Below are 27,156 nucleotides of genomic sequence, written 5' to 3' on the forward strand. Positions count from 1 at the left end.
AGAACTTTAGTAACATTGAAACATAGAAACATGATGGCAGATAAAGGCCAAATGGCCCATCCAGTCTGCCCATCCGCAGTAACCATTATCTCTTCCTCTCCCTATTGGCTAAGGTTCTTTACACCTGCATTGTGATGTCATAGAACTTTAGTAACATTGAAACATAGAAACATGATGGCAGATAAAGGCCAAATGGCCCATCCAGTCTGCCCATCCGCAGTAACCATTATCTCTTCCTCTCTCCGAGAGATCCCACATGTCTATCCCAGACCCTCTTATAGAAACATAGAAACATGATGGCAGATAAAGGCCAAATGGCCCATCCAAGTCTGCCCATCCGCAGTAGCCATTATCTCTCCAATCTGCTGCTCACGCCAGCATCAGCTCTTCCTCTGACATCACTTCTTGGGCCAGCGCCCAGGAAGTGGCTTCAGAGGAAGAGCCATCACTGGCGCAAGCAGTAGGTTGGGGTTGCTGCTCATGCCGGGAACGTTAAAGAGGTATGCAGGAAGGGAAAGAGCTCACGCATCAGGAGGGGAGCAGAGAAGGAGCGGATGGGGTGGGGGCTACCACCCCAGGCTATCTCACCCTTGCTACGCCACTGTTCCCACCTCACCTTTGGGAACAGCCTACCTCCGCACATCAGAGCCCTTAACGGACTCCTAAACTTCAGAAAAGCAGTAAAAACCAAACTCTTTGCCTGGCCATACCTACTTACCTTGAACTACCCCCACCCTATCTCTCTGTACTGCCCCCACCCCCGTGGAATTCTCCATGGACCGCAGCTTATGATTAGATACTAGAAGATGTTGATCATATATGTAGAAACTGCACAACAGGGTGGCATGATCAAATTTCACGCCCATACTAGATTTAATCTTAAGAACATAAGAATTGATGCTGCTGGGTCAGACCAGTGGTCCATCATGCCCAGCAGTCCACCCACGCAGCGGCCCTCTGGTCAAAGACCAGTGCCCTAACTAAGACTAGCCCTACCAGTGCATGTTCTTGTTCAGCAGGAACTTATCTAACTTTGTCTTGAATCCCTGGAGGTTGTTTTCCCCTATAACAGACTCCAGAAGAGCGTTCCAGATTTCCACTACTCTCTGGGTGAAGAAGAACTTCTGTACGTTTGTACGGAATCTACCCCCTTTCATCTTTAGAGAGTGCCCTCTCATTCTCCCTACCTTGGAGAGGGTGAACAACCTGTCCTTATCTACTAAGTCTATACCCTTCAGTGTTCTCTTTTCAAGGGAGAAGAGGCCCAGTTTCTCTAATCTCTCATTGTAAGGCAACTCCTCCAGCCCCTTAACCATCTTAGTCGCTCTGTCAGGCTCTAAGTCTAATAAATGTTGGCACTGTCATCTCGAAGCAGGGACTTTAGATCATTTATTATTCTATTGTCCATTTATTATGAATTTTTGGAAATCAATTTGGACCAAATTAATTGTTTATTGGACAACCCAATGGTATGGCAATGAGAGCAAAAATTCAGATTTCTACAAATAATAACAAATTATTACTCATAATGACTGGTGTTGCCATTCAACAAATTACGTATAATTGGAAAAACTGGAGTAGATTATAATTTCTGGTGGAATTCCTTATGTCATATTTATAAAATGGAAAGATTTATTGCAATACAGCGGGGATGTTTCAGGAAATTTCAAGATGTGTGGGAGCCATTAACAAAGTATTGTACTGATTAGATGACATTGTTTCCCTTAAATTTACAAGTTCAACGGTGAGGGGGGAGGGGGGTAATTTTATTATTACATATTGTACAAGATATTTGATTATATGATAGGGAATAGTGGGTGATAAGAGCATATTATTTGTATCATTGATGATTATTAAGTGATATATTTATTGTTAATTTGTTTGGACATATTGTCACACTTATTGTAAGTCTGAAAATGAATAAAGAATTTTTTAAAAAAAACAAAACTCCTCCAGCCCCTTAACCATTTTAGTCGCTCTTCTTTGGACCCTTTCGAGTAGTATCGTGTCCTTCTTCATGTATGGCGACCAGTGCTGGACGCAGTACTCCAGGTGAGGGCGCACCATGGCCCAGTACAGCGGCATGATAACCTTCTTCGATCTGTTCGTGATCCCCTTCTTTATCATTCCTTGCATTCTGTTCGTCCTTTTCACCGCCGCCACACATTGCGTGGACGGCTTCATCGACTTGTCAATCATAACTCCCAAGTCTCTTTCCTGGGAGGTCTCTCCAAGTACCACCCCAGACATCCTGTATTCGTGCATGAGATTTTTGTTACCGACATTTATCACTTTACACTTATCCACGCTGAACCTCATTTGCCATGTTGATGCCCATTTCTCGAGCTTGATTGTGTCACGTTGCAGATCTTCGCAATCCCCCTGTGGCTTCACTACTCTGAATAACTTTATATCGTCCGCAAATTTACTCACCTCACTCGTCGTACCAATGTCCAGATCGTTTATAAAGATGTTGAAGAGCACCGGTCCAAGCATCGAGCTCTGCGGCACCCCACTGGTGACGCTCTTCCAGTCCGAGTATTGTCCATTTATCCCCACTCTCTGTTTGCTATGCTCCAGCCAGTTTTTAATCCACGTGAGAATTTCACCCTCGATTCCATGGCTCGCAATTTTACGAAGTAGTCATTCATGCAGAACCTTGTCAAACACCTTTTAGTATAACTAATGTGGCCAGCCTGTATCATGAAAATGCTTTCCCCATACTATTCGCCTGAACAATATCGCCCACCGGATCCTAAACTCTGACCCTATCCAGGACCCCTGCAATGCCATGCAATATTTAGAGACACCCTTTATGTAATCCCGTGACCTTGTCAAATTGTTTACTCGCTATTCCATATATTAGTCAGAGAGTAACCTTATGTAATGCTATACACCAGGAACGTAAACTGTCTTCTGTCCATAGAGTAATCCTACATAATGCTACATTGTAACACTGTAATGCTTCATTTTAACGCTAGAAATGTAAACTGTAACCCGTTCTGAGCTCTTTGGAGAGGACGGGATATAAAACCAAATAAATAGCACATAATCTCATGCCATTCAGCCCAAACATGGATCATAGAAATATAAAAGAGAAAAAATACACTTTGGTATCTTGATATGGAAGTGGTAACAGAGGGTAGGATTGGGAAGGAGGTGCAGGTGCAGAGGTGTAATTAAACTCTGGAATTTGTTGCCCTGGAATGTGGTGAAATCAGTAAGCTTAACAGGGTTTAAAAAAAGGCTTGAATAATTTCCTAAAAGAGAAGTCCATAGGTCATTATTGAGATGTCTTTCGGAAATCCACTGCTTATTCCTAGGATAAGCAGCATAAAATCTGTTTTACTATTTGGGATCTAGCTAGGTACTTGGGACCTGGGTTGGCCACTGTTGGAAACAGGATACTGGGCTTGATGGACCTTCACTCTGTCCCAAAAGGGCAATTCTTATATTCTTAAATTCTTACAGGACAGAGAATAAAGAGGTTGGGTTCTTAGGGCTAAGAAAATCATTGTTGTGGTGATGCACTTTGGAATTCTCATTATATAGAATCTGTTGCTTTCGATATCACAATGAAGTCTTATTAGCTTCATCAGACAGTAAGACTCATCTGAAGAAACCTAATAGTATTTCCTTTGATATTGAAAATATTATCAACTAATATCATAGCAATCGAGAGCATGTACTATATTAGGGCAACGCTGTCAGTACAGCAGAGATGGATTATCAGGGCATGCAACAGTTAATCTTTGAAAACTTGCGATTATGAATTCATATAAAATGATAATTTAAAAACAAAAAATGATTTATTTCACATCCTGGCTCCAATGTTTTTGTTTCTTTTAGCTCCTTGCATGACCAGAAGGAAGATTTACGGAAACGCTTATCGTACACGGCACATAAACTGGAAATGCTTGAAACAGAATTTGACTCCACACGCCAGTACCTGGAAACAGAGCTGAGAAGAGCTCAGGAAGAACTGGAAAAAGTTACCGAAAAGCTAAGAAGGTTAGCTGTCACTTCCTCAAAAATAAACTTGACTAGGCTGGCCTTGACCATGTGAAAGACATACAAGTTAGAGAATGACACGGTGACAAAATTCATCACCATTCCCGTCCCCGCGGATAACCGCGGGAAATAATCCCATGTCATTTTCTAGTGTCTATTTCAACCTCAGTCCTTCTACACCAGCATTTTTCAAAGCAAAGCTTGTGGGTCAGTGGTTGTGGCTATTCATACTCTGATTCTTATGGGAGCCAAGGATAATGAAGCCATTGTGACATCACTGATGTGATTGGCTCTTAGGCACTGGTGGAATGAGGCATTATGACATCACAATATCTGCTCTGGATACCAGAGACTCATTCTGTAGTGTCTGTTTCAACCTCAGTCCTTCTACACCAGCATTCGTCAAAGCAAAGCTTGCGGGGCAGTGGTTGTGGCCATTCATACTCTGATTCTTCCCTCTCTTCTTAAAGAATGACATGAAGATGGTTTCCTGCGGTTATCCATGGGGACGGGAACGGTGATGAATTATGTCACCGTGTCATTCTCTAATACAAGTCTGCTGGATAAATGAGTCTCTTCCGGCACAAAACAGTCAGCAGGGAGAATGTGATAGTGTTGGTCAGGGGCTCTCAACCCAGTCCTCGAGTCGAGACACACTGAACCAGTCTGACTTTCAGGATATCCACAATGAACTTGTCATGTGGTATAGAAATCCGATGTTATGTTATGAGATACATTTGCATGTGCTACTTTCATTATATGCAAATCATTCACATGCGATATCCTGTAAACCTGACTGGCTAGGTGTGTCCTGAGGATGGGATGAGGACCACAGGAGTAGGTGCATGTAAAAAGGGATGGAAGTCAGTTTCTGATCCTCAGACTAGCTGGAGAGGTGATATTCAGAGCCCTATAAGAGACTGGCCAGACAAAGGAAATACTTGTACAGGGTTCTACTTAGGAGCACTGTTCCCTCTACGCCAGTGGTCTCAAACTCGCGGCCCAGGGGCCACATGCGGCCCGCCAGGTACTATTTTGAGGACCTCGGTATGTTTATCATAATCACAAAAGTAAAATAAAACAGTTTCTTGCTCATATGTCTCTTTAGCTATAAATGACAATATTATTATTAAGACTTAGCCAAAAGGAAAGATTTATAAACTACAAAGAGTTTTACCTCATGTAAAATCGTCATATTTTTTTCTGAGGCCCTCCAAGTACCTACAAATCCAAAATGTGGTCCTGCAAAGGGTTTGAGTTTGAGATCACTGCTCTACGCTGAGCGGGTGTCCTCCAACTGCATTGTCACCAGCAGGGGGTGGTGTGTTTTCAATTGCTATGGATAGGCAGGTTCCCTGGAGGCCTGCAGAACTTGCCTGTCCCTCACTATTGAAAATGTGATAGTGAAACAGCACCCCCACTGGCAGGGCTATAGGTGGAGGACTCCCACTCAGTTTAGAGGGAACAGTGACTAGGAGCCACGGTGTATAACCCCTGCTCAATGGGCTGTCTCTGCGATGGACTGGCAGTTTTGAACAAATGAAGAAAATCCCAAGTACACATGATACCAAAACCCAAGAGAGACTGGTTCTAATTGAGCTTGAAGCCCTAAGGGCCAGAACAAAGAATCTCTAATCTAATCTAATCTAGTCTTTGATTTATATACCGGGTCATCTCCCAGTGGAGGTCGACTCGGTTTACAAGAATTGGGATGAATTCCCTGTAAAAACACCCAAAGGGGGTAATTTTGTATAGGGGCCCTAAATTAGGTGTCAATAGGTGCCTATGGGCATGCCAGTGGAAGATAATGGCGACAGCAAGAGAATATGGCGACATTTAAAAGATTGCTGAAACACCATCTTTTATATAAAATGAAATATGGCTGAAGAACAGATATCTGTGTTGTGGTTGTGGGGAGGATGTTGTAGATGTTGAAGATGATCGCTGTTAATTGTTTTATGTGTTTATTATATGTTTGCATGGTTTGATGTTTGTAATGGTATTTATTATGTCTGTTCATTTGTACTTCGCTTTGTATAAGGCGAATAATAAATACACTTGTCAATTATAATGCCTTTTCTGTGAACGAAACGACTTTATAAATACCTATTCTAGTTTTTAAAAATTATATAAATGGAGGGGCAAAATCAAAAGAAACGCCTAAGTCCCCTTTTGGTCTAAGTCCCTAGGCACGGAAAGTTTGCAGCAGGGAAATATCTATTTTCAAAAAAAACATCCAAAATGAGGTTTGTTTGTTTTTTTAGAATGGCCTACCTCTATGTTCAGCAGTTTAATCGCCCAGACCACCACTACGTGTATCCTTACAACATATTCCCGACCCAAAAATCGCCCAAGTCCAAACACCTAAAGCAAGACCTTTTAGGCAAAGGAGGGGCCAGTCCTTCGCCTAAAAGCAGGATTGTCTAACCGGCATCTGTTCTAAACAATGCCGGTTACAGAATCCTGGAACGATCGCAGCAGGAGAGATGCCCAATCTCTCCTGCCAGACACAACCCCACCCCCGCACAATCATCGGCAGGAGGGTACCCAATCCCTCCTACTGGACACAACCACCCTCACCTCCAAACCTCCTTCATCCGCTGAACTCCTCCCCCCCATACACACATAGTCCCACCCTCCACGGACCCTCCCTCTAACTTGGTGTGATGGCTGGCCGGACGGGTCCTTCCTCTGTCCAGCCGGCAGGCCCTCCTTCCTCTGAATGGCGGGCCTGCCCCTTTCTGTGCATTGTGGGATGAATGGCCCAGGGGCCTTAGGCACATGGGCCAATCTAAGATTCATCAGAATGGAGGTAATGTACTAAGTCGATGCTAACACTATTACCGTGAGTTATTTGCCATGGGGCCCATTTTATGCGCATTATTAGTAAATGACCCCCCTACAAGATGTTGGTTCTGAAATTTAGAAAGATGCCCTTTCCACATTCTTATACCTTGCATTAGAATTCTCTGTGTGTTGCAATGTGCACTTTTCTTCAATAAATTGAATCAAGATAAGTTAATTAACAGAATGCCAAGAGCAGCTCTCCTGGTAAATGAATGACTCACTTTTTCCGGTGCATGCAGAGACCTAACAACTGTGACAACTTCCAGGGCTGCATCCTAATCTTAGAATAATTTGGGTGGTAGTCCTCTCTGTACCTCTTCACCTCTTCCAACCCCCACAGAGATCGCAGTTTTGATTCATTCATCTGACTTTCTTCCAACTCATTAAAAACCACAGAGAATGCACAAGAAAAAAAAAAATACAGATCTGAATTTTTGCCCATTTTTATTTACTTTCCCTACGAGGCAGCCAGCTATACATCGTTGCAGATCAGATTTTAAGGCAAGGGTTTCCAAAGTCCCTCCTTGAGGGCCGAATCCAGTCGGGTTTTCAGGATTTCCCCAATGAATATGCATTGAAAGCAGTGCATGCACATAGATCTCATGCATATTCATTGGGGAAATCCTGAAAACCTGATTGGATTCCGGCCCTCGAGCACCAGAGTTGCCCACCTCTGCTCTACATTCAAATATTCACCAGTTTATAAGTCTTTTTCCTTTTGTTTAACCATAAAGCTAATCAAGCAGACATAGAGTAGGAGCATGCGTGCATGGCATCTTGTAACTTAGGGTTACCATATGGCTCCAGAAAAAGGAGGACAGATTGAAACATCCGTGTTTTACTTTCATTGCTTTCAAACAGGGGTTTCCAAAGTCCTTCCTTGAGGGCCGAATCCAGTCAGGTTTTCATGATTTCCCCAATGAATATGCATTGAAAGCAGTGCATGCAAATAGATCTCATGCATATTCATGGGGAAATCCTGAAAACCCCACTGGATTCCGGCCCTCGAGGACAGAATTGCCCACCCCTTGGTCATTGTAACCAGATGGTGCAGAACTTCCTGGCTAAACTCTAAACCTGGTATTCTATATCATCTTAACTGAACATTTATATATGGGGTTAATATTTAAAAGGGGAGAGTGTGGCACAGTGGGTAAAGCTACAGCCTCAGCACTCTGGGGTTGTGGGTTCAAACCCATACTGCTTCGTGTGACCCTGGGCAAGTCACTTAATCCCGGCATTGCCCCAGGTACATTGTGATAGATTGTGAGCCAGACAGGGGAAAATGCTTGAGCACCTGAATAAATTCATGTAAACCATTCTGAACTCCCCTGGGAGAACCATAGAAAATTGAATGAATAAATAGTGTGAAAGATTTCAGCCTCTGAAAACCAGAGCTAGTATTGTGACATCATAATACCTCATTCCACCAATGACTAAGAGCCAACCTCATCAGTGATGTCACAATGGCTTGATTGTCCTATACTTGGCTCACTTTTACTACATTTTCATTTATAGAGTGGCACAGTGGTTAAAGCTACGCATGAGCTAACCACTAACACGTCCATAGGATAACATGCATGCGTTAGCATTTAGCATGTGCTTAGCGCACGCTAAAAAGCATAGCACACCTTAGTAAAAGAGGGGGGTTAGGTGTGATTCAGAGGTGGTATAAAAGCCAACACAGAATTAAAAAAAAAAAATATATGCATTCCTTGGGGGGGGGGGGCAGTGCCTAAACAACAGCAAAAATACCCCATCCTCTAGTCTTAAAAGTATTATTTTTATTTATTTATGGTATTTAAGGTATTTATACACCACCTATCAAGGTTATCTACGTGGGTTACAATCAGGTACTCAAGCATTTTCCCTATCTGTCCTGGTGGGCTCACAATCTATCTAATGTACCTGGGGCTGAGGCTGTAGCTCTAATCACTGCGCCACACTCTCCTCCAATTCAATATCAGAAGTGAGCCAAGTATAGAACAATGAAGCCATTGTGACATCACTGATGAGGTTGGCTGTTATTGGTGGAATGGGGCATTATGACATCATAATAATAACTTTATTTTTCTATACCGCCAACACCCAAAAAGTTCTAGGCGGCTCACAGAATAAAGAGGACTGGACATTCCAGTGATGATACAAAGCATACAGAAAAGCAGTACAATTACATTGCATTAATGACTTCGATTCTGCCCGTACCTTGCAGTTCTAGGCGGTTTACAAAAGAATCTAGCTGGATATTTCCAGGAGATTACAATTTAGGATTTTTGAATTGCAAAAGAAAAAAAAAAAAAGAAAAGATAACTGGACAAGTCCAGGAGAATTGTAATTTAGGGATTTATTTACATTTCCTGGAGAATTGCAATTTAGGGAGTTGTTTACGTGGATGGGACTTTGTGGAGAATGAAGTAGCAAAAGAGGAAGAGATTTGGGGGGGGGAATTTACAAGGGGGGGCAGGGGGAAGAGTTAAGACAGCTGGATAAATGTTTTGAAAAGCAGGGTTTTAATGTCTTTGCGAAATGATTTAAGCTCGCTCGTTGTTGTCAGTAAGTTGGAGATAATGTGGTCAAGTTTCGCTGCTTGCGTTGCTAGTAGGTTGTCATACATCTTCTTGCGCTGAGTACCTCTGAATGGGGGGAAGGTAAATGGGGACTGAGTTCTCCTTTGTCTGGTAGTAAGGTTTTGAATTAGGCGGTTGTTGAAGAAATAGTCATCAATCGAGTAACAAATTTTTTGAACAAATAGGTCTTAACCAATTTTCTAAAGGTGCAATAAGGTAAAGGGACTTGTATACTGCCTTGTTGTAGTTTTAGAATGACACTCAAAGCAGTTTACACACGTGTACTTCAAGCATTTTCCCTATCTATCCTGGTGGGTTGATAATCTTATCTAATGTACCTGGGGCAGTGGAGCACTGAGTGGCTTGCCCAGGGTCACAAAGAGCAGCGTGGGATTTGAACCCACAACCTTAGGGTGCTCAGTAGGGTTATCAGATGTAAAATCCAGACCCCCTAGACCTGCCCCCCCCAGGCCCACCCAGTTTCATCCATCCCCGCTCTGTTACGCCCATGCCATGCCCCAGTCTTGAGTGTTTTGCTTAGCAACATGTGCGACTTAGACTTTGAGTTTGACATGCTGCAAGGCACATTTATGTGTGACAATTTACACGTCATTGACATGGCATTAGCAGTTGCATCTAGATATCAGCAGACCATGGCAACTGTTCACTAGTATTTTATAATGGGTTAGCCATGTCCTGACACCATTACCTAACACCGTGCCAGCCTCAGCTCTCCCTCTGATGTAACTTCCTGGTTCCACAACCATTTTGTCATCGCTGTGCAGAGCTTTGCAAGTACAGTGGAACCTTGGTTTACGAGCATAATTCGTTCCAGAAGCATGCTCGTAAACCAAATTGCTCATATATCAAAGCAAGTTTCCCCATAGGAAGTAAGGGAAACTGCTTTGATTGGTTCCACCTCCCCCCCCCCTGAGGCTACCGGCGTTGCTCCATTCTCCCCCCCTTGAGGAATCTGATGCTGTTCCAAACCCCTCCCCGCGATCCGGCTTCCCCCCCCTGCGAACCGGCATCCTCCCCCCACTCACGTTGCCCCCCCTCCACCGCAATCCTACTTCCCCCCCCCCCCCCCGAGCACGTCAATGACACTTCTTTTATCCGATGGCACCAGTGCCGGTGCCCGAAGATCCTCCCTCTTCTGGCGCGGCCTGGGCTGGGCGGTGCATCGGAGATCCTCCCTCTTCTGGTATGGGCTGAGCTGGACTGGCATGCGCAAATGCTCAAAGCCAGTCCAGCCCAGCCCAGCCCAGCCCAGAAGAGGGAGGATCTCCGATGCACCGCCCAGCCCAGGCCACGCCAGAAGAGGGAGGATCTTCGGGCACCGGCACTGGTGCCAAGACAGGGTAAAGTTAGCGTCATTGACGTGCTCGGGGGGGGGGGGGGAAGTAGGATCTCAGTGGAGGGGGGCAACGCGAGCGGGGGGGATGCCGGATCGCTGGTGGGGGGGCTCGTACAGCGAGGCAAGCTCGGTTTACGAGGCACCAAGTTTGCAAATGTTTTGCTCGTCTTGCAAAACACTCGCAAATCGGTGCACTCGTAAACCGAGGTACCACTGTAATTCAAAATGCAGCCATGCGTTTCATATGTGGTGAGAGAAGAGTTGAACATGTTACACCAAGTCTGAGAGAACTCCACTGGTTACCTGTCAAACTTTGCATTGCTTTCAAGGTTATGGTATTAACTTTCAAAGTCATTCCCTTGGTGTTTAACACAATTGATGAACCTTTATCAGCCTTCTAAGATCATTACAATCAGAGAGAAAGTTGCGATTATCAACAGATGAACTAGCCATTGAGATGGCTTGGGGAAATCCACTGCTTATTCCTAGGATAAGCAGCATAAAATCTGTTTTACTACTTGAGATCTAGCTAGATAGAGTACTTGGGACCTGGGTTGGCCACTGTTGGAAACCGGATACTGGGCTTGATGGACCTTCAGTCTGTCCCAGTATGACAATTCTTATGTTCTTATGTGAGCCAAGTAAAGGACAATCAAGACACTGTGACAACACTGCTGAGGTTGGCTCTTAGGCATTGGTGGAATTAGGTATTATGACATCACAATATCAGTTCTGGAATGTTGCTGCTATTTGGGTTTCTGCCAGGTACTTGTGACCTGGACTGGCCACTCTCAGAAACAAGATACTGGGCTTGATGGACCTTCGGTCTGTCTTATGTTCAAACGTCTATAATATCAGTTGAAGGTACTTTATTATGGAATAATCTGACAGGACAGCTGAGGCTGCTTTCTGGTTTTCAAAAATTTAAGAAACTATTGAAAACACTTTGTTTGTAGAGGCATTCTCTTGATTGAGCTAGGATCCGAATTGAAAGTGTTTCCGATATGTTTTTTTTAATAAATAAATTATGGAACTGGCATTATCTGCATCCCTTGATGGCGCCTATATTTTGGCAAGACTTGCTAGCCATATGAATATTTGGCTGCCCTGGTTGGGCACTGACCTCCTGTTTTACAAAGCCGCGCTAGCGCCTGCCATGCGGCAACAGCTCCGAAGCTCTTTAAATCTCTATGGGCTTCGGGGCCGTTACCGCGCAGCAGCCGCTAGCGTAGCTTTGTAAAACAGGCCCTGAGTCTTTCTTTGAAAAAGCACCTTCTGAAGGCAGCTACAACCCCAGGAGTCACCCCTTGTCACGTTCCGTAGAGCTGGTGTCAGGATCAGTGATTGCGGCGGGGATTTAATAAGCTGAACTCCAGGATTTTATGTGTACAGAGAGCTGCCGGCTCCCTCTTCAGTCTGAAATATAAACACAGAATCTGTTAATTAAACAGGCTGAGCTAGTTAATCCATTAAATAAGCCTCACGATAGCACTAACAAATTTGAAACTAGCAAAGGCACTGCTCCAAAGGCCGCCAGAAACAAAAAAAAAGTTAAAACTCCCCAAATTCATAGAAAATAAAAACCGCGAGCAGAGCGCAAGCTCATTTTTGTTACTATGGCCAGTACAGAGCGTCCCTGTCAGCTTTGAACATTTTGCAAACTGAAAAGAAAGGCACATGTCAGCAACCTGACAAACGCGTGCGCTCATCCACGCATCCGACCGGAGCTGTCTCCCAAAACTCCACTGCTTAACCTGTCAAATTTTGTTGGTGCCATGTCACAACACCATTGCAAAAGCAGGGTTTGTTTTTGTAAAAAATAAATTTATATTTGCCTGATCTCATGCAGGTTATAATCCAAAGGCTGCTCTCATTGGCATATATCAAGGTTGACTGGTTGACTAAGAGTTGTACCACAGATCTTTTTTTAAAAACAACCAGCCCATGTTGGACCTAGGGCTCCTTTTACAAAGGTGCTTTAGGGCCTTATCGCGCGGAAAAGCACGCTAAAATGCCGCTCGCGCAAGCCACTACCGCCTCCTTTTAAGCAGTAAGTAGCCCCCAAGTCTTCCGTAGTCTCTACGTACAGTTGGGCAAAGAAACCTCATCTGACCCAAATCTGCCAGCAGGGAGAATAGGATGTTAGTGTTATTGCCAGGGCTGTGAAGTCAGTGCATGAATCCTTCGACTCCGCCTCCTGTATATAGATATCTATATAGGTGTACTACATGCAAGGTGTGGCTTCTTCAAATTTTAGTTTATGTTTATCATTTTTGGTCAGCTGTTATGGATTTGACATTTGTGTTCTGTATGTGTGACTGAGGTATTCTGTTACCACGATTTTTCTATGCAGCATTTTGTAGTAATTTGGCTTGCTCTATTGATTCAATAGTGGAGGGGATATTGTGAGGGGGAGGGGAGGGGAGACAGGGGTTTTGTTTATCCTTGTTCTGTATTTGATATTTATAAAATAACAGTTGTTCAGAATATTGTTTGTTTGTATACCTTAATAAAATGATTTCATTATAAAATCATAACTATTTGAGGCTCATGCAGATGGGATCTGACTATATGGGACAGGGACAGATTTCATGGGAATGGGGTGGGGACAGCAACAAACTTTGCCCCCATGTCATTCTCTAGCTGCCAGGTTCACTACTATAAATATCATATAATATATTACATTTTGTAATATATTATAATCATAGCTATTGAGATCCATGGCCCGGAACTTCCTCTCCGATGTCAGAATTGATGTCGGGGGAGGGGGGAGAGGAAGGCTTGTGGGCCTGCCGCTTGTAAAGTTGCTGCACGCACCTGGCCTGTTGTTGCGTCTGAGTCGGAAAAGCAGGAAGAAATTGGCGGCAGTGGCTTGGAGAAATCGGCAGTGATTGGGGGGTGGGGCAGGGAGAGAGAAAGGAAGAAAGGGGGCAGGGAGGGAGAGAGAAAGAAAGAAAGACAGATATCTACAATTTTATTACCTAAAAATTAGTAGATGTCCCGTTTTGAGGAAAAAAAATAAATGGTCATTTTAAGCATGCTGCACATTGGCGCTGACTTAAGTGACCTTTAATGAATTACCCCTTTGGTGATGTGCAAGTTTCAGTGTCAAAGCTCAGGTCATTGTACTGGTCAGAATGGAAAAGGTGAAGCTGTAAAATGAGTCAGTTCTAGCCTTGGAGGGCTGCGAACAGGCCTGATGGAGGGCCACCAGCCTGTGCAAATGAAATAACTTGGCTCATAGACCAAATATAAGGAAATAAATCTCACTAACATAATTTTGGGGTTCTGCTGAGCACAGTTTAATAGGTGTCTGTAGAAAAGTCTGCATGGACTCAACAGTACCATGTACTTATTTTATTTTCTGATCTGGTTGTTGCCTAGGCAGGAAGGGGCTCATATCCTAATTTAGGGGCATGTTTACTAAAAACTAGGTGCTTGCAGTTAGCACAGGTTAACTATCAAAAATAACGTACCTTAAGTGCAAAGGTCTTGGGGGAACTGCGGGAAGGATGTCTAGTATTCCTCCTGCGCTTTCTGCACAGACGAGTTCTCTAATACAGTGGTCCTCAACCCTGTCCTGGAGGACCGCCAGGCCAATCAGGTTTTCAGGCTAGCCCTAATGAACCTGCACGGAGCAGATTTGAATGCCTGTCACTTCCATTATATGCAAATGTTTCTCATGCATATTCATTAGGGCTAGGCTGAAAACCCGATTGGCCTGGTGGTCCTCCAGGACAAGGTTGGGGACCACTGCTTTAACATGCGTTATTGGCATGTACTAAGAGTATGGGTTCACCTAGCGCCACCTATTGGGGGGGAGGGTTAGGTGAACCTGAATTACCTGCACAATTGACAATTAGGGCACACTATCTACTGTGCATGCAGTCCCTGCCCAATCTCTGCCTCATCCCATGCAAAGCAGTTAGCACCAGACTTTTACTGAACAGGCTGTTTTAACGTGCATCAGTCATTAGTACAGTCTAGCACAGGGACCTCAAAGTCCCTCCTTGAGGGCCGCAATCCAGTCGGGTTTTCAGGATTTCCCCAATGAATATGCATTGAAAGCAGTGCATGCACATAGATTTCATACCTATTCATTGGGGAAATCCTGAAAACCCGACTGGATTGCGGCCCTCAAGGAGGGACTTGTCTAGCACTTACAGTTAGTATAAGGTTGCCAACTGGATCCAGATTTGCCCAAGAAGGTTAATCCAGTCCTGGGTTTACTCCATTTCAAACAGGGGACTTGCAATCTTCCTTTGCTTAGGGGGGAAATTTGAACTACAAATCCTTGCATTCAATGGGATAAAACCCGGGACCGAATCAAATCCTGCCGGGCGAATCTGGATCCCTTTGGCAACAATAAATTAGCAGGTGCTAAAACCGACGCTAGCTGTATAGCGTGCTTTAGTAAACATGCTAGAAAACATTTGTGGTCAATGTAAACGGGGACCCAGATGGGTTCATTTTTACAAAACAATAGGAAATAATCAATAAGACAATCAGGCTTAACGTTGTCTCATCTGTGTTTAGGATACAAACCAATTACTTGTCCTTACAAAGAATTAATCAGGAGCTGGAAGATAAAGTTCAAAGAATGGTAAGTCCTACAGAATAACACTTGCATGAATATATGGCTGGGATAATCCTCTTTTGTAAAACTGCCATCCGTCCTCCTTCCATTAATTCGGTTTCTCCAGAGTATGCATGGCACCACCTTCCCTGTGACCTTCTATGAGAAATAGCTGAGTCATGACATTTGAGTGATGAAGAATAAAAATAGAGTGGCAATCTGCTGGGGCCTGATGTTTGACTGAGAAATCCGACCGGTGTGTTTCAGCTTTCAGAAAATGTCAAGGATCATTAAAAGGTTGAAAATTTCATCTATTGCCAAATTCTAAATGAGTAGCAAAATAAGTGTCTTGCAACAAAAAAAAAGATGGTTTTGAGTGTGACTCTATGTCATTATAATAAGGCCTTAAAGCATTTTTATTTTAAGACGTATGTCTTATTTTTATTTTATTATTAATTTTTTTTTTTTTTTTTAGTATAGTGTGAAAGCTAAATTTGAATGGCCTAGATCTACATATAGCACTGATAGCATAAAAATTTGAATATTCCAGAGTCAGGCTTACCTATTAGATGTACCTAATTGAGGCCTTGTGCTTCCTCAATTAACTTTTAGACCCATAGCCCTCCCCTCCCCCTATGATTTTGATAATACAAATCAACAATTATGATCACCTCAATACCACCACTAGTAGAATGATCCTTTAAAAAATATATAACTGTAAAAGTACTCATTAATACTTCTTTAAGTTGTGTCATTTTAGAAACATAAAAACATGATGGCAGATAAAGGCCAAATAGCCCATCCAGTCTACCTATCCGCAGCATCCAAAATCTCCTCCTCTCCCTATAGGCTAAGGCTCTTTAAGCCTGTATTGTGAGGTCCTAGAGCATTATTGTTATAGAAACATGATGGCAGATAAAGGCCAAATGGCCCATCCAGTCTGCCCATCCGCAGTAACCATTATCTCTTCCTCTGTCTATGAGATCCCACATTCCTATCCCAGGCTTTTTTGAATTCAGACACAGTTTCTGTCTCCACTACCAATTCCAGGAGACTGTTCCACGCATCTATCACACATCAATTGCAGTTGTTTGCCATCACCAGAAACTTACAAACCAGGCCGCTCAATCATAATGATTGAGCTGGCCCTGCTGGGTTTGGGGTTTATTTTTAAACCCTGTGAAATTGCAGTTATAAAGCAAGCAAACCAACAACTTTCAAACCATGACCTTCAGCATAATTGAAATGGCCAACCAACTAATAGTTATTGAAAGATCCAATTTTTATTCTGATTTTCATTTCATTATAGCAGAGATGTCAGTACTTAAAAATGCCTCATTATTAGTTACCATAAACCATTAGAGGAAATTCCCAAACAGGGGCAAAATTTACGGGTCTGTTTTACCTTCAGACTTCCCCAAAGAAAGCACATCTCATTTCACCTGGAAATTCGTGGTAGATCCAAAGCACACCTGGACTCAAGCAGAAGATGTTTGTGGAAGCAGAACCCGCCAATGCCAATTTGATAAAGAGAAACTGCAGAGCGGAAGGGAAAGGGGATCGCTCCTTGCCTGAAGACTACTATGTAACGGAGGATAGAGATATAGAAAGGGGTAGAGGGGGGGATCCAAGGAAGCGGGGTTAAGGAATTTAAAAATAAGATTGCAGCTAGAATGCATAACATTAAGGTGTCCTCCTACTACGTAAGATTAATGCACTGAAACAGGCTACTGCATGACTGCATGGATGGGTTTTGCATTGGTTTGCCTGGTTCCATGATTAAATTGTGCATTACTGAAATTTTCTGTGAGAGGGTCTATAAAGTACTGAGTGGAGTGGAAAGGGTAGATATGAATCGTTTGTTCACTCTTTCCAAAAATACTAGGACTAGGGGGCATGCAATGAAGCTGTTAAGTAGTAGATTTAAAACAAACCAGAGAAAATATTTCTGCACATAACGTGTAATTAATCTCTGGAATTCATTGCCAGAGAATGTAGTGCAATCATTTAGCTTAGCAGGGTTTTAAAAAGGCTTGGATAATTTCCTACAAGAGAAGACCATAGGCCATTATTGCGATGGTTTGGGGAAATCCACTGCTTATTCCTAGGATAAGCAGCATAAAATCTGTTTTACACTGGGATCTAGCTAGGTTTTGGGGCATTGGGTTGGCCACTCTTGGAAACTCTTCGGTCTGACCCAGTATGGCAATTCTTATGTTCTTATGTGAGCCAAGTATAGGGCAATCAAACCATTGTGACATCACTGATAAGTATGGCTCTTAGGCACAGGTGGAATGAGGAATTATGACATCACAATCTCAGTTCTGGAATGTTGCTGCTATTTGGATTTCTGCCAGGTGCTTGTGACCTGGGTTGGCCACTGTTGGAAACAGGATACTGGGCTTAATGGACTTTTGGTCTATCCCAGTACGGCAATTCTTATGTTCTTATGTGAACCAAGTATAGGACAATCAAGCCATTGTGACATCACTGATGAGGTTGGATCTTAGGCATTGGTGGAATGAGGCATTATGACATCACAATCTCAGTTCTGGAATGTTGCTGCTATTTGGATTTCTGCCAGGTGCTTGTGACCTGGGTTGGCCACTGTTGGAAACAGGATTCTGGGCTTGATGGACCTTCAGTTTGTCTCAGGATAACAATTCTTATGTTCTTATGTAGGGTGTGGAAATGAGCAGAGGGAGAGTAGGCATGGAAGCATTAGCCAGCTAGCCCATTACACTTCTCCATGCGCTAATCCCCAGATTCGGTATACTGGGACTAAAGTTGTACATACAAATCTGTGCACATTGCAGATTTACACAGCAACTTAATTGGTTAACAAGCCAATTTGTCCAAATAATTGCTAATTAACAAGCAATTACTGACACTAGTTTGCACCAATTAGAATTTATATGTACAACATTCTAAGCATCTAATATAATAAAACGCTAGGCCGCGCATGCGCACTTCCTATGTGTGCGCCGGTTTTCCGTGAGCTGTAGCGACACATAGCAAGTGCGCATGCGCGGCTTACAGTGCTCCATTACAGTAATTTTGCCGTTGCCGCCTCTCCGCTCTCTCTCTTCCTCCCCCCCCCGAGTCGGATGTCGGCCGCGGCGGCACAAGAATGCAGGGTGGAAGAGGCGCTTGCGCTGGGTAGAAGAGGTGCTCGCACCGGCGGAGCAGCGGCTGGGTCGCCGCCTCTCCACAAACCCGGAAAACATTTTAAGGTCCAAGCAACTGTGCCAACCCTTCCGGCTTTTAAGTTGGGCACTGCTTCTCCTGCGGCGCGGCGGCCCGAGTCGGATGTCGGCCGCCTCCTTCCCTCCACCCCAACCCGGCCAGAGGCGCAGCCGACAAACCTACCCGGAGCCGGAAACGAAATGCTGAGGTCATCTCGCTGTGGGAGGGGCGGATGGGAGGGTCAATGGGGTCGGATGCATGGTGGCGGGGGGCGGGGGTGGAAACAGGCTTATCACCGGTTCTACTGCACAGTGGGGGGGATGGGAGGGGGGTACAAATTTAAAGATGCTGCTCATTGGGTCTACTACACAGGGGGATGGGAGGGAGGCAGGCAGGCTGCCTTCGGGGGTGGGGTTGGGTCAAAGTCTGGAAGGCAGTTAGGGGGACATAGGAAGGAGGCACTGGGGGCCACTAAGGACACAGGACAGAGGCACTGGGGGCACTAAGGACATGGGAAGGAGGCACTGGGGGCACTAAGGACATGGGAAGGAGGCACTGGGGGCACTAAAGACACGGGAAGGAGGCACTGGGGGCACTAAGGACACGGGAAGGAAGAACTGGAGTACTAAGGACATAGGAGGCACTGAGGGCACTAAGGACATAGGATGGGACAGTATGGCCATAGGAAGGGGGCCACTGAGAGACAGGCAGGCATGGCACAACAGAGAAATACAGAGACAGAAAGAAAGATAGACAGGGGGCCAGGGAGAGACACAGACAGAAAGAATGACAGACAGACAGCATCCAAGGAGAAAGAGACAAAGAAAAAAAACAAACCCCAAAATAGATGTCTACTCTAGCACCCGTTAATGTAACGGGCTAAAATACTAGTATTCTATAAAGTGGTGCATGCACATTCTAATGTGCGAATCTCAAAAGGGGGTGTGGCCAGGGGAGGAGTATGGGCGGGTCATGAGTGTTCATAAAATTTAGCTACACTGTTATAGAATATGCCAGATCTGTGCACAACTGAGGCACAGGCATTTAGGCCTGGATTTCATTAGCATGTGCCTATGGATGGGTGCTTCTCTTGATTGTATAAACTGTGCTCAATCTAGAGGTGGTTTATAGAATAGTGCTAAGCACAGATTTTTGAGGAAGGGTTGTGGCTCACTGGTTGGGCTGCTGCCTCTGCACCCAGAGGTTGTGAGATCAAATCCCGGTGCTGCTCCTTGTGACCCTGGGCGAGTCACTTAATCCTCCAGTGCCCACCGCTTTGAAAGTCAGCTTTGAAATGCCAAAGCCACAAAAAGGCAGTATACAAGTCCTCATTCCCTTTCCCTGTCATCAAACCCAGTATCCTGTGGTCAACCCAGGTCACAAGTGCCTGGCAGAAACCCAAAGAGTAGCAACATTCCAGAGCTGAGATTGTGATGTCATAATACCTCATTCCACCAATGCCAAAGAGCCAGCTTCATCAGTGATGTCACAATGGCTTGCCCAGTTAAGAACATAAGAATTGCCAAACTAAGACAGACTGAAGGTGTGGCTCACTGGTAGAGCTGCTGCCTCGGCAGCCAGAGGTTGTGAGATCAAATCCCGGTGCTGCTCCTTGTGACCCTGAATAAGTCACGCAATCCTCCAGTGCCCACCGCTTTGAATGTCAGCTGTGAAATGCCAAAGCCACAAAAAGGTGGTCTAGGAGTCCCCTTTCCCCAAATATAGAATTTACTCCTAACTGGCTATTGCAGAATTAACAAAGAACCACTTATCACCTCCTAATTAGGAGATAGAAAGCGCTTCTGCATTAACTGGGAGGGTCATTGGGGTGGGCAGACTAGATGGGCCGCGGCCCTTATCTGCTGTCTATTTCTATGTTTCTATGTTTCAAATATACCATTCATTAAGCTAAATTTTAATGTACGACCTTCAATATAAAAATAGTGGGAATGAGACTTCTTTCGATGCACCATTGGTTCTTGGTTTGCCGCACATTCAAATCCAGTGTTAGAACATTGTTTCTGTTTATTTACATCTGTTAAAAATGCCTTTATTTACAAAGCAAATCAAAGAAATGTTTAATAAAATTAAAAAGTGAAAAGAACATCAAAAACACAGGAAAGGTTTTCTAAATTTTTAAACAATATAAAATCGAATGAGTAGCGTACCAAGGGTGGGGCAGTGGGGGCACCCTGGGTGCAGCGATTCGAGGGGTGCTGGAGCAATCCGCCGCCCCCCGCCCCTTCTGATATCAACTTCCTGTTCTGGGAGGTGGGATCGGCAGAGTCGATGGCTGTGCACAGGCGGGCCATGGCCTCATGACTACTCCGCGTACCTTCCCACTGCCTGGAAGAGGGGGGTGCTAGGAGGGGATACTCCACCCCAGGTTCCCCACTCTGCCAGGTACACTGAATCAAATAAGAGAAGAAAAAGAGATTAGAAAAACAAATGGCTCACTGGCGACCCATAGCCAAACGATGTGTCTTCAAGGGCCTGATGCTAGTTTTTAAACCCTTGCACGACATGGCACCGAGCCATGTATGGACGACCAATCTTCGTCCATACATGATAAACAGGTCCCTTCGCTCTGAGGATGAACTACATCTCAAAGCGCCCTCTGGCCATTCCCTTCAACTGCCAACCACCAAATGATGTTCCTACTCCCACCTCATACCGAGCCACTGGAATCAACTGCCCCCACAGATCAGATCCCTTGAAGGACCCCTCAACTTTAGGAAAGCAATGAAAACAGACCTCTTCACCGAACTCCCCCACCCATGACCAATGGCTTACAAAGAATGTACTGTATATTGACACGAGATCCTCGATCATTAGACTAAAAGCTTGTATTGAAAAATCTTGCACTTTAACTCTGGCAAATTGTAACCTGTTAACTGTGGTTCATAGTCAAATGCACGCAAGACAAAAGCACACGGACAATAGTGAAAAGACAATTGAGCACAACGACAATTCCATGCAAGATAACTGAGCACGAGACAATTGAGCGCAATGACAATTGCGCACAAGACAACTGAGCGTGAGATAATCGAGAGCAAGACAACTGAGTGTGAGACAACTGAGCGCAAGACAACTGAGCGTAAGACAATTGAGCGCAATGACAATTGCGCACAAGACAACTGAGCGGGAGGCAATTAAGCGCAATGACAATTGCACGCAAGACAATTGAGCGCAAGACAATGCATTCACATGACTCATATTCTCAGCACAAAGAGGCTAGGTAACCATAGCGATAAAAATGCACTTGCAAAACGCAGTCACGTATGACAATGACGTTCCTTACATCCTTATGTCAACGTCTTGCGCGGGATTGTGTTGTTAAAATTTTCTGCACATGCGCGCATGTATTGTAGTTCGCTGTGCGCAATTGTCCTGAGCTAAGTTGTTTTGCACTCAATTGTCTTGCTCTTAATTGTCTTGCGCTCGACTGTGGTTGCGCTGAGTATGTCTTGCATTCAATTGTCTTGCGTGCAATTGTGGTTGCGCTCAGTTGTCTTCGCGCAACTGTCCGCGCACTGTTGTCTTGCGCACATTTGACTTGCTACCGTTAACTCTCTATTGTTTGTGTTGACCTGTAACTCATCCTGGGCTCTTTGGGGTGGACGGGATAGAAAATGAATTCATTAAATAAATAAATAAATAAATAAATAAATCATTGCGTATATGTGTTTCCCTCATGTGCCAATCAGTCAGTCAAACACCTGAATCAGAAAAGGCTGGAAAATGAGGTTAAGTCTTGAGAAAACAAAAACGTTTTTAGGCTAATTTTAAAATGGTAAAGAAATCTGTGAACGTAGGTTTAAAAGTGGATCGTTCCAAAGAAATGGGGCCAAGAAATAAAAGGTACATTTTCTCGTAGATTCCCAGGATGCCAGATGGATTTTGCTTTCATTTTCATGCAACACAGAATATTAATTCACTAATTCCATCTATGATTTCTCTTTTGGGAGGGCAGAAAATTCAACAAATAGATGAGGTTGAAAGCACTGAGCTGCGAAAACTGCAGCGTCTGTGGTCTTATAACTAAGTTGTTAAGCTGCTATGTGGCCTAATTTTCCAAAACAGTTCTAGAACAATTTTGATTTAGTATACAGCATTTTAGGTTCTTTTTTTGTTTTTAAAGACACCAGGAAAAGAAAGAAAAAGTGCCTTATGCATACTTCTCGTTAGTCACTGTCACTTGATTTATAAGGACCCTATTTCCAGCCACCAGGGGCTCAGGTCAGCGATCACATACTTTGCCATTTCTCTTCTGTGAACTGAACTGCATTGCCATCCTTCATTCCACTAAGCAGAGTCTAGAGGAATACAAATTTTTTTTTTTCATCTTTGAGAAAATCGTGCTATAGATTGCCCCCCTTTCAGCCATACGCAGCTCTTCCTTCAAAGATGTCCTTCACTAACTTCAGAAATACAGCGATTATTATCAGCTTGGTGCAGGTTAAAGCACTTGTATTATGGAACCCCACGCTGCTCCTTGTGACCCTGGGCAAGTCACTTAATCCTCCAAAGCCCCAGGTACGTTAGATAGATTGTGAGCCAACGGGACAGACAGGGAAAAATGCTTGAGTACCTGAATAAATTCATGTAAACTGTTCTGAGCTCCCCTGGGAGAACAGTATAGAAAATTGAACAAATAAACACTGTGAAAAGTTTCAGCCTCTGATAACCAGAGCTGGTATTGTGACATCATAATGCCTCATTCCACCAATGCCTAACAGCCAACCTCATCAGTGATGTCACAATGGCTTCATTGTCCTATACTTGGCTCGTCTTTACTACAGTTTGATTTACAGAGTGGTGCAGTGGTTAAAGCTACAGCCTCAGCACTTTGAGGTTGTGGGTTCAAACCCACACTGCTCCTTGTGACCCTGGGCAAGTCACTTAATCCTCCATAGTCCCAGGTACGCTAGATAGATTGTGAGCCCACCGGGACAGATAGGGAAAATGCTTGAGTACCTGATTGTAAAACCGCTTAGATAACCTTGATAGGCGGTATATAAAATCCTAATAAACTTGAAACTTGAACAATGTCCGTCCCTGGAGCGAGCAATTTCCGAAGGTGCAAGGAAAAAAGAAGCGAGGTGCAAACGACAAGTCCATAAAACAATCATTCACTTTATTGTACGGATCCCCCACACGGCCGTGTTTCAGCAGCAAAGCCCGCATCAGCAGTCCATCATCCTTCAAACAAACAGTGCAGGAATCCAGACACACATTTGTAAAATTCACTAAGCAAACCGATCGTGTACCGATTGGTTTGCGACCCCTTTGCGACCCGATTTCCCTCCGACCCGATTCACTAACCTGTGTGCCGATCCGATTTCCGATCCGTGCATGCAAATGAGGGGAAACTGCATGCACAGTAGACCGGGACGTGATTCACCAAACTTTTTTCTTGAACACCGACTGGGCTGGCCGATCAACAAGAAGTAACTGCTGGGGACCAGTCACTCACCTCCTTTCAGACTGTCCTGCCAGCCCTGCAATAAACCTGCTCTCTGCCTCCCCGACTCCTCTCTCTGGATCCCTGATGCTCTCTCTGGCTCCCCGGCTCTCTCCTGCTCTCCACCGCGACCTGCTCTCTGCCTCCCTGACTCTCTCTCTGGCTCCCAGCTCTCTCTCTCTGGATCTCCGGCTCTCCTGCTCTCTGCCACGACCTTCTCTCTGGCTCCCCAGCTCTCCTGCTCTCCACCACGACCTGCTCTCTGCCTCCTTGACTCTCTCTGGCTCCCGGCTCTCTCTCTCTCTCTCTCTGGCTTCCCGGCTCTCCTGCTCTCTGCCACGACCTTCTCTCTGGCTACCCAGCTCTCCGCCGTGACTTGCTCTCTGTCACCCTTTCCCGCAGTGCAAGCCCGTGGTTTTGAAACCACGGGCTCGCACTGCAGGGAACGGCGGCAGAGAGCAGGTGAGTCGGGCCAGTAAAAAAAATAAATCAAAAAACAGACAGCAAACACATGCGCAGACCATCTACAGGCAAAGTATGCGCATGCGTCAGGATCACTACCTAGTGATCCTTGTCAGCGGATGGGGGCGTGCCTCCGATCACCCCCCATTAGAATATTCTGGCTTCCAGAATTGATCGGACTTGGATCGGTCACAATCGGGCAGGTTAGTGAATCGAGCCCATGAAGTCTGCACAATAATCTTTTATAAAAGTTCACATCTGGAGGTCACTGGTCATTTGTACCTCGCTGCATTACCCCCATGAGGTACTGCTTGCTCCTCCTTTGCTGGTTCTTCAATTTCCAAAGGCCTGATTTCCTCACTTAACGCACCATTTTGTCCTCATGAATGAAAATTGCTCTCCTAGGGGCCTTTTTACCATGCTGTGCTCACCCTGTCCTCTCCCCCACCCCGGTTGCCCCCCCCCTTCCCTTTAACTTCTCCGGTGGAAGCAGCATGGTGGGAGCTCGCCCTTTGATGTCACTTCCTAGGTAAGTGACATCAGAGATAGCGCCAATGACAACGCGGGCAGCAACGTCACGCCAGGGTAGTTAAAAAAAAAAGTTACAGGGGATGACAAGGGGCGCGCGGTAAGGAGAAGAATTGGGGGCAGAGAGGAGGAGAGATGCCGCACCCTTAGGAAGATGCTGCCCGGGGCGGACTGCCCTCCTCGCCCCTCCCCCTCACTATGCCACTGGCTGCGTTGAAAAGTGTCCAGCGCTATTCTCAGCACAGGTGTTTCCCATGCACCAAGGCCACTTTTAGCATGGCAGTACAATGGCCCCCTTTTTCCTTTTCACCTCTTAATGGCCACACCCTAATTTCCCCTGTGTGTTGAATCTGGAAAATGTGCTTCGAAACAGAGACACGACAGTTTGCGTCAGTCCGTCATGCTGCCTAACTCATGATTATTATGCCCAGAAAATGACAGGTCATAGTCAAAAGAGGAGCTAATGGCCTTGTACAAATCCATCTGTGAATCGATTTCACAGTAGTCCGATTTGAGGTGCAAAGGAGGCTATTTTCCCCAGGACCAACACAGCTATGAAACTGTACAAATATTTATTTCTTTTAAATAACAAAACTATAAAATCATGAAGCTGAATTGCCAAGAAATGGCCAGTAGCTCACAAACTTCACTTTTGCCTTGTGGGCCTTTTTTTTTTTTTTTTTTTTTTGCTGCACAGCAGGCCCTTAATCTACTCTTTCCTTCTCTGCTTAATTGGTTGTGCTGTGTTTTAATTAAAAGTCCCTTCCACCCCCATTGTCAGACTGCCAGGACTCAGCAAATACAGGCTTCCTCTACCTTTTCTCACCTCGTATCATAACTGTGCATAGAAACATGATAAGCAAATAAAGGTCAAATGACCCATCCAGTCTGCTCAGCCACAATAACCATTATCTCTTCCTCTCCCTATTGGCTAAGGCTCTTTACACCTGCATTGTGATGTCATAGAACTTTAGTAACATTGAAACATAGAAACATGATGGCAGATAAAGGCCAAATGGCCCATCTAGTCTGCTCATCCACAGTAACCATTATCTCTTCCTCTTCCTATTGGCTAAGGCTCTTTACACCTGCATTGTGATGTCATAGAACTTTATGATTATAGAAACATAGTATTAACACGCAAAATATAATTGGAGTATACATATATAAATATGAATCTTCTATAAATAAATACTTATTCTTCAGAAAAGAAAATTCCTCATTGTAAAAATATCTTAAATACATACATAAATAATTAATATTGCTCAGTGATAGCCAATACGATATTTTATAAGATAAATAATAAATAATAAATAAGATGCCTTTCCTTTAGAGCACTATATAGCACTTTTATAGCATTCTATGCACTTTATAATTTATGCAGAGCCTGTTGAAAATTAATTATAATATTTATTGCACATGCTATTTGCTAAGACCAGTGATGAAAACACCACCCCAGTGAGGTTTGAGGTCTAGCAAGAAATCCACTTTTTATAGTTTTGTCAGTGGAGATTTCAAACTAACGATGTATCACCCATCTGGGTAGCAGCAGATGGGCCTTGTTGGAGGCAGAGGATCACTTCTGATGTGACAACAACTGCAACACTGACTTTATACTGCGTAGAAGGCCCAGGAATCTACTTCTGTATTCTGCCACGAAAAATTGATGATGTTCATCCAGTCGCTAGGACTCGAACATGAGTCGATGGCACTTAACTTTCCTATTCTAAGGCTGCAGGTTCTGTGGTGATGGTGTTGGTGTGTAACTAAAGGGCCGGGAATAAAGGATCCAATGACTTTTGTTTTGTACACATGATTCTCACAAGTATAATGTTGACCAAAGGAACTTGCTCTTCACTGTTTCCGATGCCCTATGACATGCTAGGCCAGGGGGAGACAATTCCGGTCCTCGAGAGCCACAGGCAGGTTAGGTTTTCAGGATATCCACGATGAATATGTATGAGATGGATCTGCACACACTGCCTCCTTGAGATGCAAATCTATCTGGTACGTATTTACTTTGGATATCCTGAAAACGTGACCTGCCTGTGGCTCTTGAGGACTGGAATTGCTCACCCCTGTGCTAGGCAATGTGGAGTTTCATTTCAGAAAGGTGGAGATGGGAATTTAAAACATCCTGGGGTTAGGGCATGGAAAA

General features: G+C 44.4%; 1 protein-coding gene across 3 annotated transcripts in view; it reads left to right on the forward strand.

The window, feature by feature from the left end:
• BEGAIN (brain enriched guanylate kinase associated) overlaps nucleotides 1-27,156 on the forward strand; it is a 205,462-nt gene that overhangs the window by 112,605 nt on the left and 65,701 nt on the right. For all 3 annotated transcript variants that reach the window (XM_033951536.1, XM_033951538.1, XM_033951537.1), the window contains 2 exons: nucleotides 3,850-4,011; nucleotides 15,319-15,385. In XM_033951536.1, coding sequence (XP_033807427.1) covers nucleotides 3,850-4,011; nucleotides 15,319-15,385 — 229 coding nt within the window. The remainder of the gene's footprint in view (nucleotides 1-3,849; nucleotides 4,012-15,318; nucleotides 15,386-27,156) is intronic.

Source organism: Geotrypetes seraphini, chromosome 7 (genome assembly GCF_902459505.1).
Source record: "Geotrypetes seraphini chromosome 7, aGeoSer1.1, whole genome shotgun sequence".
In the NCBI taxonomy this organism is placed as follows: Eukaryota; Metazoa; Chordata; class Amphibia; order Gymnophiona; family Dermophiidae; genus Geotrypetes; species Geotrypetes seraphini.